Source organism: Eretmochelys imbricata, chromosome 3 (assembly GCF_965152235.1).
Source record: "Eretmochelys imbricata isolate rEreImb1 chromosome 3, rEreImb1.hap1, whole genome shotgun sequence".
Taxonomy (NCBI): domain Eukaryota; kingdom Metazoa; phylum Chordata; order Testudines; family Cheloniidae; genus Eretmochelys; species Eretmochelys imbricata.
The window spans coordinates 209,140,231-209,159,110 of NC_135574.1; the positions used below are offsets into that span (position 1 = coordinate 209,140,231).

At 43.4% G+C, this 18,880-nt stretch overlaps 1 protein-coding gene across 5 annotated transcripts in view; it reads right to left on the reverse strand.

Moving 5' to 3' along the window:
* Window positions 1-18,880, reverse strand: part of ZC3H6 (zinc finger CCCH-type containing 6) — a 71,177-nt gene that overhangs the window by 30,823 nt on the left and 21,474 nt on the right. For all 5 annotated transcript variants that reach the window (XM_077814237.1, XM_077814241.1, XM_077814238.1 and 2 more), the window contains one exon: window positions 219-402. In XM_077814237.1, the coding sequence (XP_077670363.1) occupies window positions 219-402 (184 nt within the window). The remainder of the gene's footprint in view (window positions 1-218; window positions 403-18,880) is intronic.

Sequence of the window (18,880 nt, forward strand, 5' to 3'; positions counted from 1 at the left end):
ACCCAATATTTTAAATCAAAATTCCATGATAAAAATTTTTTGAGGGGCCTTTCATACAGTGGCTCAATTTTTTCTATCATTCATATAGTGTCCAAAGAAGTGCTAGGTGCTGAGGGAAAAAACAACTTTCAGATATGTTGTCCAATTTCCTGGATGAGAAAAAGTAAACTGTACAGGTACAGTAATCATATCCAATATTTTGGTTTGCATTTTCTAACCTTATGTTTATCCCGTCTTCTCCTTTTTGATTTTTTCTTTTCCTTCTCTTTTTTGCGTTTCTTTCGTGATTTTCTATGTGCTTTTTCATTTTTCTGTTTATCTTCCCCTTTTGCATCCTGTTCTTCCTGAACTTCTTCAAATCCTGCATCATCTATTTCACCATCTTCTAGCTCACCATCTTCCCTGTATGGGAAAGGTATGATTTAGATTAAATATGAATTTCCTAAATTAAAGGCAGATAGTACAAAACTGCTCATTTGCCCATTTTCAACAAAAGCCAATAAAGAATTTTTTTCTTTTTACTACCAAGTCTCTCTCTTTCCTTCAACTAAATGTATTAAACAATAAATCTTTAAACATTCACCCAAGGAGTTACGATGGTTTTTTCCCATAGTTTAAATAGTGTATGCAAATCATAAATTACTTCTGGTACTGAGGCCAACACCAGTTTATATACAAATAAAAATTATAATAAATTTTAAACCACTCATAACTAAGGTCCTCTCTACATTAGAAATACAGCCACGTCAGGTCACTAGCAACTTCAAAGTGTGTCCTAGCTTGGTTACAGTTTCGATTTGTAGTGTTCAATGGGTCTTTAACTACTTTTCATAACCAGGCTAAAGCCTTGGTTGGACCACAGCTTTCACCAGATCATCAAAGAGAGTTAAGGTCCAGTTTACATTACAAACTATAATCATGTTTTCCACTGAATTACAGAACAACAGTATTACTACTAGGAGCCCTAATTGTGTTGTGTATGTAGCGTAGACAGGGCATAAATTAAATATGAGTCAGGCTCTTAGAAAGCTGAGTAGTAAGTGAGACTGTACAATAAACGTGGAAGTGCTTCCACCCTTATAAAACACTACACTTCATTATGAATGAATTTTCTTCATTTTAGGAGCAAAATTTATCATAAAACTGAGATTGGGCCCATAACAGTAGCAAATTTGCAATGCTTACCCCATGTGAAAAATCCCCCTTAAGAAAAAGGAACTGTTTCACAAGTAAGGATTATAGGAACTTTCCCTATAACTCTGATGTTAAAGCAGCAATTCAAAGAAGCAAGCTGGTTTTAACAGTCCTAAACAAAGCAACTAAAGGTGGACTAATTTCATACATTCCACTATATTAACTATCTAGGTTAGAAAAAGAAAACTACTGTGACATAAAAACTGAAGAACTGCCATACTGGGTCAGACCAATGGGCAGTATAAGCCAGGATGAGCAGGGATGCAAAACCATGCTCTGAAGCATCCCTAGCCACTGTTTGCCAGAAGCTGGGAATGGGCAACAGGGGATGGATCACTTGATGATTCCCTGTTCTGTACATTCCCTCTGGGGCACCTGGCATTGGCCACTGTCAGACAGGATACTGGGCTACATGGACAACTGGTCTGATCCAGTATGGCCATTCTTATGTAGTAGCCTTTCTTCATCAGTGGCCAGCACCAAAGCTTCAGGGAGAATGTACAGTACAGGATAATTATGGAGCGATCCACCCCATTTTCTCCTCCTGGCATCTGTACTGTGGGAAAGGGTAAATAACTCTATTCTCTGTTCACTTTTTCCATACCATTCATGATTTTATAGACTTCTATCATATTTCTATCATATTTCCCCTTAATCATCTTTTTTGTCAGACGAATAGCCCTAATCTTTAGTCTCTCCTCATATAAAAGCCATTCCATACCCGTGATCATCTTTGTTCCCCTTCTCTGAACCTTTTCCAGTTCCACTATATCCTTTCTGAGATGGGGCAACCAGAACTGGACGCAGTATTCAAGAGCACACCATGGGTTAATATAGTGGCACTATAGTATTTTCTATCCTTTTCCTAATAGTTCCTAACATTCGGTTAGCCTTTTTGACTATTGCTGTGCATTGAGCTGAAGTTTTCAGAGAACGAGCCCTGATGACTGACTCAAGATCTCTTTCTTGAGTGGTAACAGCTCATTTAGAATCAGTCATTTTATATATGCAGTTGGTATTTTTTTTCCCAACATGCATTACTTTGCACTTATCAACATGGAATTTCATCTGCCATTTTGTTGCCAAATCACCCAGTCTAGTGAGACCCCTTTGTAAAGCTTTGCAGGCAGCTTTGGCCTAACTTTAATAATTTTGCATCATCTCTAAATTTTGCCACTTCATTGTCCACTCCCTTTTCCAGATTAATGAATACGTTGAACAGCACAGATCCCAGTACAGACCCTGGGAGAACTCCACTATTTACCTCTCTCCACTGTGAAAACCGGCCAATTATCCTTACCCTTTGTTTATCATCTTTTAACCAGTTACCAATCTATGAAAGAGGATCTTCCCTCTTATCTCACAACTACATAGTTTTCTTAAGAGTCTTTGGTGAGGGATCTTGTCAAAAAACTTTCTGAAAGTCCAAGTACACTGGATCACCTTTGTCCACGTTTGTTGCTCCCCTCAAAATAGTCTAATAGATTGCTAAAGCATGCTTTCCCTTTACAAAACCCAGATTGACTCTTCCCCAAAAAATCATGTTTATTTATGTTTGATAATTTTGTTCTTTACTACGTTTATACGAATTTATCCAATACTGAAGTTAGATTCACCAGCCTGTAATTGCCAGGATCGCCCCTGGAGCCCCTTTAAAAAACTGGTGTTACATTAGCTACGTTCCCATCACCTGATACAGAGGCTTATTTCTAGTTATATCTAACATACTAGTTAGTAGTTCTGCAATTTCATACCTGAGTTCCTTCAGAACTCTTGGATGAATACCATTTGGTTCTGGTGACTTATTAGTGTTTAGTTTATCAATTTGTTCTAAAACCTCTTCTATTGACACATCAACATGTGACAGTACTTCAGGTCTGCCATGCCAAAAGAATAGCTCTGATGGATCTCCCCCACCTCTCTGCTGTGAAGATTGATGCAAAGAATTCATTTAGCTTCTCTGCAATGGCCTTGTGTTCCCTGAGTACTCATTTAACACCTTGGTTGTCTCTAGTGGCCCCATGGCATGTTTGGCAGGCTTCCTGCTTCTGATATACTTAAACAAAAATTACTGTTAGCAACTTGCTAAAGATGCAAAAACTATCTAAATAAACTCAAACTTTGTAGGCCATCTATGCTACTGACTTGGTAATTCCAACTACTGAAAATTTATTCTGTGTGTGCATTTCTATGATCATATACCAAATAAATTAATAGGTATGCTAGTGGTGAACATTATACACAGCCAAATTACAATAGGTAGAAAATAAAGAGCTTCTTTGTTGAAGCAGCAAACTATATATGAAGTTATAAATCTGTTTTGAATCAAAACACAGAATGTATTGATGGCTACTGTATAAACTAGGTCATGCACATCATTTTGTGGTTGTGTAAAAACCTGGCTGCTTTTCCTCCCCCCCCAAAAACCCCTAATTTAGTGGTTCTTTTCAGGTTTTATCAAGGGTTGTGGGTTGTTGTTTTTTTTTTAAATGTGTCACTCGTCAATACTTTCACAAGCTATATTTGAAAACTGTTTGACCCCAGAAACATGAAACTGTAATTTCAATCTGTGAATGAAAAAGGACAGGTTACTTACCTTCTAGTAACTGAATTTTTTCAAGATGCATGGTCCTTATGGGTATTCACTGTCAGTGCACATGTGCTCTGGGTGTCTATGCCACCCTGTGCTCCCAAGTGAGGGCAGAAAGGGTGGTGTGGACTAACCGCCTTTCCAGTTCTGACTCTGCCGTGAATCACATGATGAGCTGAGCACAGGGGAAGAAGGGCGGGTTGTGAATACCCATATAGACCACACATTTCAAAAAAGTCCAGTTCCTAAAAGGTAAGTAACCTTCCTTTCTTGTTTCAGAGATTCCTTTCTTGAGTGCTGGTTCCCAGGGCTATTCACTGTGACTTCCAAGCAGTGCTTGTTGAAGAGGGGGGTGAAAGTAAATATGCTGTACTACAGAGTGGAGGACCACTAAGCCCAAAGGAGGCATCCCCAGCCAAAGCCTGAACCAGACAGTAATGTGTGGTGAAGGTATGAATGAAGCCCCAAGTGGCTGCTCTGCATATCTTTGTTATATAGTTTGAGGAGGGGTTTTTATAAGTTCCTAGCAAAGGAGGATGCAGGAGGAAATCTACTTATCTTTTGGCAATACAGTAGTAATGAACAACCCTGGAGACTTTCAAAAGGGTGCTGTTTTGTGCAGGTCCAAGGCTAGAGCCTGGTGCATGCCTAGGGAATAGAGTTTTGCCTCCTCCATGCTGTGGTGAGGTTTAGGGTAAAACAGCGGAAGGCGAATAGTTCGGTTAAAGTGAAACTCACAAGGCACTTTAGGTATGCATTTTGGATACAGCTGAAAAGAAACCTTGTCCTTGTGAAAAACTGTATACATAAAAGCTACAAGCTTCCGTATCCTTGTAGCAGAGGTAACAGCTGTAAAGAAGTCGACTTTCAAAGAAAAGTGCAGGAGGGAACAGGAGACCTAGGGTACACACGGTGGTCTTGTGAGGTCAGAAAGGATGAGGGCTAGATCCCAGATCGGGACCAGTTTTGAGACTGGAGGGAAGGTCTTCATAATGCCCTTTAGTAACTTTGCAGTAGTGGGATGGGTAAAGACTAAACACACCTCCACTGGGGGGTGGAAAGCATTGATGGCTGCAAAATGTCCCCATAGGGAGCTGAGAGACAAGCCCAACATCTTCACTGAGAGAAGATACTCCAGCATGAGGAGGGTTCCTGATGCCTTAGGAGGTAAGTGGTGCTGCTGACACCAAGGAGAATTGTTTCCATTTAGCGGCACCACATTTCTGTGTCGAGGATCTCCTGCTGTTATTCAGGATGGAGTAAACCTCTCTGAGAGCATGTGCTCGTCTTTATGTAAATTGACCATCCAAAAACCACGCTACCTGATGCAGAAAAGGTAGGTTGGGATGGCTCATCCTGCCCTTGTTCTGGGACAGCACGCCCGATAATGGTTGTAGGTGAATTCATAAATGGGAAGCTGGCTGTAGGATGGTGGTGAAGCAAAAATGCCCTGGCCAGCATGCTGCTATCAGGATTACTGTCACTCTGTAGAGCTTGATCTTCCTAAGCATGCAAAGAAAGAGGAAAATGGGAGGGAAGGTGTCTATCAGTGGATCCGACCATTACACCAGGAAGGCATCTGCTCCGGAACGGAGGCCATGGGTGGCTTGGGAGCAGCATGCTAGTCAGTTCTTTTCCACTAGGTTGCAAAAAGATCCCAAGACAGGAACATCGCTGCTAAAAGATATGCTGTACTATTGACGAGTGGAGTTCCCACTCATGATCTGTGTGGGAAAGCCTGGTGAAGATGTCTGCCAGGGAATTCGTTACCCATGGAATGCAAACAGTTGAAAAGGTGATGTAGTGCTGAGAGGTGTTCTGGTGCCTAATGCACCAATTCCAGAGGTGGACCACTTCTCTGCAGAGTGGGATAGGTCTTGCTCCTCCTTGCTTGTTTATATAGTAGACGGTGGTCAAACTGACCTGAATTTGTGTGGACCAAATGATGGGTAAAAACATCTTGCATGCTTTGTGAACTGCTAGGAACTCAAACAGGTTGATATGTAGCTTGGACTGCTGTGTGGGAGCCTAGTGCTGTGGGCTGTCTGGTTGTGATGCGCTCCCCATCCCAGTAAGGAAACATGTGGCGAGTGTCTTTGCAGATGGTGCGAGAACGAAAGGGACTTGTATTTCAAGAAGTCAGATTTTGACATCAGTGCTTGGTAATGCACTATTTGGAATGCTAAACTGGCCAAAAAAAAAAAGAAGTCTTCCTTCCAAAGAGGTCTAACCAGTTGGCACCTTTGTCCAGCAGAGTGGGCTTGGGCTCCACTCTGTGACATCTTGGGCTTAGGTATGAAAAACAAAAATTTTGCTCCTTTGGAGGAATGAAGTAACATTTCTCAGTCATCTTTGGGGTTGGGGCACATACAGCAGGTGGGTGCCAAACCACTTTAGTAGGTTCCATAATGGCCTCATTAATCAGGAGTGCTACTTTAGAGGAAGCCATAGCTAGCAAAATGTCCGGAGCTTGTGGGTTGGATCCTGAACCTCCTTTAGCAGAATCTGGATAAAGTCCACAATTCTCCTGAGAAGGTTCTAGTACCACTCAAAATCATCTGGAGGTTTGGGAAAGGCTGGTGATACTGCCTCATCTGGAGAGGACAGAGAAAGTCCCACTGGCAGATCCAGAGGTTTTGGGAGTACCAGCTGTTCCTGTGGAGATTGCGGTTCTTCACCCCGTGGTGGCCACAGCTAGGTTTATTATACAGAGAACTTGTACTCAGCGGCTTGAAAGTATAGGTCCCAAGGGCCCCAGTAAGATCAATGAGTAGAATCGTAAGAGTATGGAGGTGGAACTCACAGTAGGTACCATTGGTCAGTAGGCCAGAAATGTTGTTGGTGAGGATATGAGAGCAAGAGAATGGATCTGGAAGTCCTGTCTGAACTGACAGTTCTCAGTTAGGTAGCTGGGGGGGGGGACTGTTGGTACTGGCTCATTCTTGTCTGATGAAAAAGAGTCCTCAAGATCCAATGATGGGGCTGAAGGTGCCATGGGATCTGATCCCTACCGACCAGTAATGGGAGCAGCTGGGTGGCACAGTGACTAAGCCTGACCCGCCACTACATGGCTGGGCTCCTGTACCAGCAAATGCCAAGTGGATGACATTGGGACTTCCTGCAGCAGGATCAGTTCTGAGAAAATTTGAAATTTCAGGTCGTATAGATAGGCCCTCCAGAAGAGCAGACTGAGGTCCTACCTAAGATAACCTGTGCAAGGGCAGTAATGTCAAACAGAGAGAGAACAATTCCTTCTGCCATGCAGATGCTACCACCATCCTTTCAGTGCATGGTTTTGGAGCACTGGGAGCTCCCAGTATCATCTGCTCCTACTCCTTCCTGTGAGCTCCAGGAGCAACCATTCTGGGGCATGGAGTCTCAGGTGGCAAGAAGAACTTCTTTTCAGAGGAAACCGGTCCCTCTTCTTGTGGGGGTGTTTGCCCTTGTCTTCTTTGTATTTCTGCCTCATGAAGTACCTATGTGTCCTTGAGGACTTTGATCCGTTAGGTCTGGACTCTGGAGGGACACTGTCTGGGATGGGTGAATGTGCAGCAGGAGGGCCCATGAACCAAATGGGCCTCATGAAGAGCTCCATAAGGTGTGTCTGGAGTCAGAATTCATGAGATTGCCATGCTTTCCTCCCACATACAGGCAGATGCTGTACTTTGAAAGGATGTGAGATTCTTTGAGAAAATACAGGCAGGTTTTGTATGGGTTGCTCACCGGGAAGACCCAGGGGCAGGCCAGGCCAGGCAAGGCAAGGCTTGAAGCCTAGAACATTGGGCATAATAGGTGCCTGAAATGGTAGAGGAGCTGGGGGTCCCCCCAATCACCAACTAATTAAGTAGCACTAAAAATCGAAACTATCCAAATGTAACAACTGTTTACAGACTTGAAGAAGCAGAATGCTAAAGAGCAGAAATAGACACAGGAGGTTCCATCCCAGACCACGAGAGGTAGAAAAAGAACTGGAGAGGCAGTCCATCCATACGGCTTAGGCCCTTACTTGGGAGCATGAGGAGGTGCAGGCATGGACCAACAGTAACTGCTACAGAAGTATTAGTGGTCCAGGGCACAGTGAATAATCATGGGGACCTGGACTTGGAAAAGAACGAACTATTCACAAAAAATGAAAGTCATGAAAATATCAAGGTACTTGTTATGCCTGTAAGAAAATATAAGATAGTTAGAGATAAGAAAGTTAGAGAACTTCTCCAAAAGCTAGAGGACGAGTGAAGACACTGGTGATTTCAGAGAAGTGTCTGGCTGGATCATTTATCAGTGGTTCTTGAGAAAAGTGTGTGTGTGTTTGTGAGAGTGAGAGAGAGAGAGCGTGCAAGTTCTGAACTGTTAAGGGACTTGATGTGCTAGATTCTAGAAACTTTTGGGAGGTGGGTACAGTTCTATATGAAGCTGGCTATTTCATCTTGTTTTTAGTCTTCACAGTGTTGAATTCAATAAGTGGTGGTTTCTCAACTGTAGTAAAGGTGAAAGCTGCTAATCAATACTGCAAATGGAGTGATATCAAACTTCACTGTATGAATTTCTGACTCAACATGCCCTAAGTTGGAGCAGCAGGAAACAAATGATTTAATAGACAATGAACATAAATAATTCTCCTAAAGTAAAATATAAGCAACTCTCTCAAAACGTACAGTAGCAAGATGGAAAGGGTTTATGCTTATCTCAAACAGTGCAGAAAAATCAGACTCTTCACGTTCAAGTGAACCACTAAATGAGACTTTGTTTACTGAAGTGCATTAATGAGTCTGATGACCCTGTAGGCAAGACATTTTTAATGCTACTAATGCCACTGAAACATCAAAGATAGTATAATTCAAATCCCAGTTGCAGGCATTCTAGCAGTTCCTCAACATTCTCTTTATTCAATCTATTTGGGGTGGTGGCCACGGTAATTTTGGTTCTGAGAAGTTTTAAATTCCTACTATCTGATTAATGCAACACTCTTCTTTGTTCTGATGGGGGGAGGGAGGGATGTCAGCCTGTTCGGGAACCTTGTGGTCAGTTACAATGGAAACAAATATGGAAGAACACAGCAAAACTTGATGGGGATGACTTTCACATACCAACACTATGTTATGCAGTGGGGATACCCACACTACCTTTTCTACAAGAGACAGAGATGATTTCAGCTTTACATGTTCTCTAAAAGTCTATGTCCTCAGTTAAGGAAAAAGTTGAGTCTGTCAGGGAAAATAATCAACCATGGACTCTAGCCATTTTTTGTCATTGTCCATGTGAGTTATGTGGACTCAGATGACCACCAAAAAAAAGAAGCAGGAAGTGAAATGTCCAGGCTCTCAAAATGTTTAATGAAAAAGAACTCCCAAACAGAAAAAGTGACAGCACAAACCAGAAAACTAGATGAGAGCTCATAATTTTCTATTTCTAGGTTCTTTTTCAAGTCACCTAAAACTGATACAACCAAGACCCTTTTTTGCTACAGGATACCTATGTGCAAATCTTGAAAGGGACAACATTGGCAACACCATCCATAAAGTCTTAACTAATACTAAAGACAAACTCAGAATCCTTAAAGCAGCTGAAATAGCAGGTGACATCATTTATTGAAGCAACAAAAAGAAATAACGTTTCATTACCTGTAATTTTTAATGTTTCATTATAGAGGGCCTACAGTGGGCTGGACACTATTCATGGGTTGGACCTGCTCATTCCACCACCATGGAAGCTTTTTCCCTACCCTCCCCCTTTGATTTCAAATACCCTCTGCTGTACCGCTACAACACTGCTATAAAGAATGAAAATGAAATAAACAGTGAGCCCTCCACTACAGGATTAAGAAAATGAGGTTGAAGTGTTATAGTTCCACTTGGAGTCTCTCTTGTTCACCAGCCAGGAAGAAATGGGATAAGGCTGATACTAGGAATCTTGGGGACAGTGGATTGAACATAGTAGGTAGGTCTACACAGCCAGCAGCAGCAAACCTCCCAGCCCAGGTCAACAGACTTGGGTTTGAGGAGCTTGTGATAGTGCTCTAAAAACAGCTGTGTAGACAGCACTCTGAAGTTGCAGTTTGGGCTGGAGCTTGAGCTCTGAAGCCCACCCCCCATCCCTAGGCTTCAGAGCTGAGCTGCAACTTCAAAGCACTTCTACAAAGCTATTTTTAGAGTACTAGCAATGAGTCCCACATCTGTAAACTCAGGCTCGGAGGCTTGCTTCTGTGGACTATGTAGCTGTATCCCTAAGTACCTACAGCATAATTTCTTACGAAGGCCAGGATGTCTCTAACAAACAATATGAACATATTTAGGCTCAGGTTTATGAATCAGGTCAACAAGTCTTCCAAGTCTTGTATGTTCTTGGTAAGGAAGACTTCTGATATTTTAATACAAAGTTGACAAATTCTCAATAATCAGGTTGTTGAAGGAGCAGATTCTGAGGCTGACTGGGGAAATGGTGGGGAAGGTGAACATGGTTGGCGAAAAACCAGAAGCTTCCAAATATAGCAGACTGCCATCTTTATAAGTCTACAAAACTGAGATCTATGAAACAAATAGATTATATCCGATTACAGACCATCAGTCTTATCTTCTCAAATAAGACGAAACTGAGGTAAGTCAATACATGAGTGTGACACAGCATGGCCAGACGGTGGCAGGAGAGTGTTAGAAGGGAGCCTTATTCCCTGTAGAGGGAAGAAAGTTTGCTATAGATTAATTAAAGCACCTGAAGCCAGTCACCTGATAACCCCCCCCCCCGCTTCAATCAGACAAGAGGAGGAGTTGAAGCAGAGTGGATTGGTGTTGGAGCAAAGAGCAGTTTGGAGGGAAGCAGAGGAGAGTTTGGAGAAGTGCTGCGGTGGGCTAAGACGACCAAGGCCCTAGGTAAAGGGACACCTGGTTTGTGCAAAGGGAGGGCAGGAAGCCCCACAAGCTGAAGGGCAGGAGAGGGAAGCAGCCCAAGGGAAGGAACCGCTAGTTCAAGTGGTTTACTGCTATCCCTAGGGCCCCTGGGCTGGGACCCGGAGTAGAGGGCGGGCCCGGGTCCCTCCCTCTCCACTCCCCTTCTCTAGGACACTAGTGGGGCAGTTAATACCCCAGTTCAGGGGCAAGAAACGGTGCCCTGAACCCCCCCAAGAAGAGAAAGCACGAGACCCATCATAGTAGTGCTGGCAATTAGCCACAATGAGTACATCTATCCACTGAAAGGAGAAAGTATCCATGTAACATACCTAGGGATGCCATTGTCAAAAGCAAAATACAAGTACAATTCCTGTTGTTCTCAGATGCAAATAAGTTCTAATGAGAGAAAATGGCTTGCTGAATATATGAATCAAAGACTCCCAACTTGTCTGTTGCCACCCTTGGGCAACTGAGCTAGCTTACTGCTCCATTAGACAGATGAACTCTGCCTCTTCATGAATGAAAGGCCACATGGTTCAGATTTATACTTTTTATTCTTCCCTGGCAGTTTATGTAAGCCATGTTTGTTCATCTGTTGCTCCTGATGTGAAATGAGATGAGATGGTCCTGTGAATTTTATGGAGGGCTCCAATAGCACTGATGATTGCTTTAAAGGCAACATCAGGCTAAGATAAGTTAGTGTCATTTGTTTAAAAGGAAAAACTGAAGACATTAGGGATGCTGTGTTGTCCACAGGTTTTTTATATGCACAATGCCAACACGAGTATTAAATGCAGATATTAGGAGGAAACTACAGAACACTGGAAGAGAAGGGTTAAAATCTGGAGTAGAAATTCGAATAAAGGGAGATTTCCCAGTTGAATGGTCTTAAAAATGAGCCCCAATATGGGTAAGGTCCAGAGGGTACGCACAAAAAGATTTTTAATAATGAATTGACTATGTGAAGAAAAGTTGCCTTTAAGTACATTTTCAGCAGCAGATCATTCAAGTAACAGATGTAAATGCTATCTTAATGAGCTACATCACCTTGCACATCACAGGAAAAGACAAAATACCAAATAACATGGACATGAACAGGTATTTTCCTTTAAATGCAGGAAATGAGACTGATGGAGATGAGATTAGATGGGAAAACAAAAGTTAATTTCTTCAGATCTATGGAACAGAAGAATAGAGTGAAGCCATTTCTTGAATGAGTTATGGAATATTTTCCATTTTGAATCTTGCTTCCATTACAGATATATGTCAAAAACAGATAGACTTCATCTATTTTCATTGGGACCACAAATGATGTGAAAAAATATCAGGATGATGTTTTGAGGGCGACATTGAGATTTTGGCTTTTATGTCTAGATTTTATATAGCATATATGGTAAAGAGGGGCACTCTCTTTAAATTTTACAAGATACCCAATTTCTGTATGACACAGAATGCATTTGAGGTGGAATTGGTCCAGAAGAGAAAGTCAAATGTTTAAGCTTTAAGATTCCCAAGTAGATTAATTTTTGAGTTGAAGAAAGGAAGGAAGATCTATGGTGACCTCCCATCCTGTAATGCTGGAAAAATACTTTCTAACTTCAGTAAAACATGATGGTGGGAATGACTGCATATTCCATAAGGAGCTCATCTATATTTTCGTTACAATGTTTTTTCATCCCTGATTAAAAAGCAATACTGAGAAAGCAGGTTGTTCAGATTGGACTGAACCCCAAGAGAGCTTTCTAAGGGATTGTCCAAATAACTTAGTTCCACTGAAAAGGACAGCATAATACACATGGGATTTGTGTGAAGGATCTTAATTTCTCTTTTTATTGGTGAACTTTGGATCAAGGTAACTTTGCAGAGGTGATGCAGGACATTTTAATTTGCACCCAGCCACTTTAATCAAGAACTCAAACTATTTTTAAGGAGCTGATTACTGTTGTAAATATACATATTTTTCCACAGAAATTTTTGGAACAGTATGTGTGCTATAATGGCAGGCAGGGTTAGGCCACTGTGAGACACATTCTGAGGAAAGGGAACCAGAGGGAATGAAGATTAAACACACTGGATCCTCAGCCTGCTCTAAAAGGGAAGTCAACTGGTTAGGATTACTGAAAAATACACATAATCTGAAATTCAGCAGTCTGTGAGATAAAATTCCCACATTCAAATGCTGTTTCTTAACAGCAATGAGCCTAAAGCTGCTCAGATGGAGACTGAATAAAACAAGATTGGAATGCCATGCTTAAATAGTCCAGCAGAGAGTCTGAACTCAAAGGATGAATGGAATAAAACAAGCCTAAACTGCCTTCACTGTGGTGAAATGAGGAGGTCTAATCCATGAATAGTTTCCAGACCAGCGGATGTCCATTATGAGAAAACTTTATATTCCCAGACATGAATCTATATTACATAGCCCAGACAGCTACAAATAATTTCTTCCCCTCAAACAGAAGATTAGTGTGTGTTTGTTAAGGCTATAATATTTTTTTCCAAAGTCCTCCATGAAGAAAAGTTTTATATTTTTGGGACAATTCAGCCAACAGCCCAACTGAAGAAAACTTGCCAGATTAATGTACTGTATGTATATAGTAATGTATATTACTCAGTATCTGAGAAGAAAAGGGATATGATCATACAATTTTGAACGTTAAATTAAAGCACTTTATACTGAAAAAACTTGTTCCAGAATACGTAAGTTAAAAAAAAAAAGATAGTATAATTACTCAAGAGACATACACCATCTTTTCTGATTGTTTTTGATTTTCTGACTTGTTATTGGCATTGTACAAGATTGTTCTGCATATTAAAATCAACAAAAATAGATTTATAAAAAGATCAGCAGATAGGCTATAAAAATAACTGAAAATTCAAAGACGAACTTGATAAGGAAGATGCAACCTTCTTTTATGCCCACATCAACTCCTCTATGTAGCACAAAATGAACAATTTAAAGAAATGACTGAAGCAGTCGATCCTGAGTATATTCTTCCAGAGAGATTTTTAAAAGTGAACAGAGAAAAAATAAAAATCAAGATTAATGCAAGATAGTAGGTCAAACATGAGAAATGATCCAAGACTGGAATGTATTATAACCTCTCGTAACATGTAGATAACTTTCTGAGACCTTTACCCTTGAAGTTGAAATTCTCATGTAATTGGTTTCTGTCCAGAGATGATTTTTTTTTGGGAAGACTAAGAAAAATCCTTTTAGTTGTTATTGAGTTATGAGAGAGTGAAAGATACATTTTTCCAATTCAGTAAAATATCTAACCACTTTTGTTTAAAATAAATTGGTTACAGCAACAACAGCCAAAGTTTAAAACATGAAACTTTGTATGGATATACTGCTGTCCCCATTGAGGAGTAAATAAAATGTTTTGGAAGGGAAAAGTAAGTTATAAGTGACTGCAAAAAATCCAATGGATATCCACAGGGCATGTGCTAATAAAACCTTGCCCCTGTGCCCCCGTGATATCATTGCACGCTCTCTCTCACCATCTTAACAGATAAGAGGAGCTACTGATAGAGCAATATATATGAAAATAAATGTAAAATATAATACATAAAATCTTTCTTAATTAAAATAAAAAGCACTTGCTTAATACCAGGGACAACATAGGCTATACTGGGTCAGACCAATGGTCCATCTAGCCCAGTATCTTGTCTTCTGACAGCGGCCAAAGCCAGGTGCTTCAGAGGGAATGAACAGAACAGGCAATCACCAAGCCCTGGTCTACACTACGAGTTTAAGTCGGATTTAGCAGTGTTAGATCGATTTAGCCCTGCACCTGCCCACTCTGCGAAGCCATTTTTTCTGACTTTAAGGGCTCTTAAAACCAGTTTCTGTACTCCTCCCCGAAGAGTGGATTAGTGCTGAAATCAACCTTGCTGGGTCCAGTGTGGGGTAGTGTGGACGCAATTTGACAGTATTGGCCTCTGGGAGCTATCCCAGAGTGCTCTAGTGTGACCGCTCTGGACAGCACTCTCAACTCAGATGCACTGGCCAAGTAGACAGGAAAAGCCCCATGAACTTTTGAATTTCATTTCCTGTTTGGCCAGAGTGGCGAACTGATCAGCACAGGTGACCATGCATCCCAGAATCGCAAAAGAGCTCCAGCATGGACCAAATGGAAGGTACTGGATCTGAACAGCATGGACCAAATGGAAGGTACTGGATCTGATCGCTGTCTGGGGAGACCAATCCGTGCTATCAGAACTCCGTTCAAAAACACGAAATGCCAAAATATTTGAAAATATCTCCAAGGGCATGAAGGACAGAGGCTATCACAAGGACCAGCAGCAGTGCCACGTGAAACTTAAGGAGCTCAGACAAGCTTACCAAAGAACCACAGAGGCAAACGGCCGCTCCGGGTCACAGCCCCAGACATGCCGCTTCTATGATGAGCTGCATGCCACTCTAGGTGGTGCCCCTACAACTACCCCAGCCCTATGCGTGGACTCCGTCAATGGACTCTCATGCAACAGGGATGTGGATTTTGGAGACGAGGAAGATGAGGAGGAGGCTGAAGCACAGCAAGCAAGCGGAGAAACCGTTTTTCCCCGACAGCCAGGAACTGTTTTTCACCTTGGATCTAGTACCCTCCCAACCCACCGAAGGCAGGCTCCTGAACCTAGAAGGCGGAGAAGGGACCTCTGGTGAGTGTACCTTTGTAAATATAATACACGCTTTAAAAGCAAGCGTGTTTAATGATTAATTTGCCCTGAAGACTTGGGATGCATTCGCGGCCAGTACGGCTACTGGAAAAGTCTGTTAACATGTATGGGGATGGAGCAGAAATCCTCCAGGGACATCTCAATGAAGCTCTGCTGGATGTACTCCCAAAGCCTTTGCAAAAGGTTTCTGGGGAGGGCAGCCTTATTCCGTCCTCCATGGTAGGACACTTTACCACGGCAGGCCAGCAGCACATAGTCTGGAATCATTGCATAACAAAGCATGGCAGCGTATGGTCCCAGTATTTGCTGGCATTCAAGCAACATCCGTTCTTTACCTCTCTGTGTTATGCTCAGGAGAGTGATATCATTCGTGGTCACCTGGTTGAAATAGGGGAATTTTATTAAGGGAACATTCAGAGGTAGCCGTTCCTGCCGGGCTGTTTTCCTGTGGCTGAACAGAAATCATCCCTGCTGTTAGCCACGCAGTGGGGGGAGGGGTGAAGCAATCATCCCAGAGAATTGGGGGTGTGTGTGTGGCAGGGGGTGGTTAGCTAGATTTGTGCTGCATGTTAACCTAAAAACCACGGCCCCTCTTTTTAAATGGCCAACCCATTTTAAAGGGCCAAGCCAACAGGTGCTTGGTATGTGAAATGACGGCATTGCTGTTTGAAACCATTCCCACATGTTAGGAAGGTTAAAGAAGCCAAAAGACTGTGGCTTACCATGTCTGCCTGCAAGCCGAATTCTGTTGCCTGCTGGCCCTGCGTGTGTGATTTCTCACACCATATCGGCAGGCCCTTGATATAAGAGGCAAAATGCAACCTTGTAGAGAAAGCATAAGTGCTATGTAATATTAACAGCTTTGTTCACCGTGAAAGAGTCTACCCATTGTTCTCTAAAATGTCTCTTTTTCAAGACTAATCTCCCTTTTTTCCCTCCCACAGCTGCAAATGGTTTCATTGCTCCACGTATCATCTCCGTCCCAGAGGCTATCAAAGATTAGAAGGCGAAAAAAAAAGCACTCGAGATGAAATGTTCTCTGAACTCATGCAGTCCTCCCACACTGAAAGAGCCCAGCACAATGCATGGAGGGAGACAATATAAGAGTCCAGGAAAGCACAAAATGAACACGAGGAGAGGAGGGACAAGCGAGAGGAGAGGTGGCATCAGCATAATGAGAAGGCAGGATGCAATGCTGAGGCTACTGGAGGATCAAACTGATATGCTCCGGTGTATGGCTGAGGTGCAGAAAGGCAGCAGGAGCACAGACCGCCGCTGCAGCCCCTGCGTAACCAACCGCCCTCCTCCCCAAGTTCCATCGCCTCCTCGACCAGATGCCCAAGAACGCGGTGTGGGGGCCTCCTGGCACCCAACCACTCCACCCCAGAGGACTGCCCAAGCAACAGAAAGCTGGCATTCAATAAATTTTCAAGTGCACTGTGGCCCTTTCCTTCCATCCTCCTCTCCTACCCCACCCCTCCCGGGCTACCTTCACAGTTATTCCTCCATTTGTGTGACGAATTAATAAAGAATGCATTAATTTGAAACAATGACTTTATTGTCTCTGCAAGCCGTGATCAAAGGGGGGAGGGGAGGGCCGTTGGCTTACAGGGAAGTAGAGTGAACCAAGGGGGTGGATTTTCATCAAGGAGAAACAAACAGAACTTTCACACTGTAGCCTGGCCAGTCATGAAACTAAAGCTTCTCTGATGCACAGTGTGCCCTGCTATGCTATTGTAACTGCCCTGGTGTCTGGCTGCACGTAATCAGTGGCCAGGTGATTTGCCTCAACCTCCCACCCTGCCATAAACGTCTCCCCCTTACTCTCACAGATATTGTGGAGCACACAGCCAGCAGTAATAACGAGGGGAATATTGGTTTCGCTGAGGTCTAACCGAGTCAGTAATCTGCGCCAGCGCGTTTTTAAACATCCAAATGCACTTTCTACCACCATTCTGCACTTGCTCAACCTGTAGTTGAACAGCTCCTGACTACTGTCCAGGGTGCCTGCGTATAGCTTCAAGAGCCATGGCATTAAGGGGAAGGCTGGGTCCCCAAGGATAACTATAGGCATTTCAACATCCCCAACAGTTATTTTCTGGTCCGGAAAGTAAGTCCCTTGCTGCAGCCATTCCCACAGACCAGAGTTCCTAAAGATGCGAGCGTCATGTATCTTTCCCGGCCATCCCACGTTGATGTTGGTGAAACGTCCCTTGTGATCCACCACTGCTTGCAGCACCATTGAAAAGTACCCCTCCCTTTTGGTTTATGTACTGGCTGCCTTGGTGGTCCAGTCCCAAGATAGCAATATGTGTTCTGTCTATCGCCCCACCACAGTTAGGGAATCCCATTGCAGCAAAGCCATCCACTATGATCCGCACATTTCCCAGAGTCACGACCCTTGATAGCAGCAGGTCAGTGATCATGTTGGCTACTTGGATCACAGCAGCCCCCAAAGTAGATTTGCCCACTCCAAATTGATTCCCGACTGATCGGTAGCTGTCTGGCGTTGCAAGCTTCCAGAGGGCTATCGCCACTCGCTTGTGGATTGTGAGGACTGCTCTCATCTTGGTATTCTGGTGCTTCAGGGCAGGGAAAAGCAAGTTACAAAGTTCCATGGAAGTGCCCTTACGCATGCAAAAGTTTCGCAACCATTGGAAATCGTCCCAGACCGGCAACACTATGCGGTCCCACCAGTCTGTGCTTGTTTCCCAGGCCCAGAATAGGCGTTCCATGGCATGAGCCTGCCCCATTGCCACCAGGATGGCCAAACTGCCGGGGCCTGTACTTTGAGAGAAGTCTGTGTCCATGTCCTCATCACTCTCCTCACCACGCTGCCGTCGCCTACTCGCCTACTTTTGCAGGTTCTGGTTCTGCATATACTGCTGGATAATGAGCATGACTTTTAGAGTGGTCACAACTGCCGTGGTGATTTGAGTGGGCTCCATGCTTGCTATGGTATGGTGTGAACAGGAGAGCAGACTGCCAGTGGAAGTGGCAGGTGGATGACAACGCTGACAGCAATATGGCGCCTGCATGGAAAAAGGCACGAAACGATTGTTGGCCGTTGCTTTCACGGAGGGAGGGGGAAGCAAGGGGTAGGCTGGCAGCAGATGGTGCAGTACGACTGCCAGCGGTCATCATGCTGCTGGCTGGGAGAGCAGCCTGAGGCAGAATGGCCCCCTCAAGGATTGAACTCACAACCCTGGGTTTAGCAGGCCAATGCTCAAACCACTGAGCTATCCTTCTGCCAATATTCCAAGCAGGACAGAATCTCCATTAGACAAAACTTAAAGAAGAGAATGACCTGAGTCACTCCCATTTATGTCCAGGCGCCCCTGACAGACCTCATCGAGGTCTGCCAGGAGCACCCATGTCTGCCCAGGCACCTCGACCGATCTCACCGAGGCCGGCCAAGAGCACCCAGGAGATGACGAGGATGGATACCAGTTGTACTGCACCGTCTGCTACCACAAGGCAATGAGCCGCTGCTGTGTAGCAATGCAGTCCCATGTCTGCCAGCACCCAG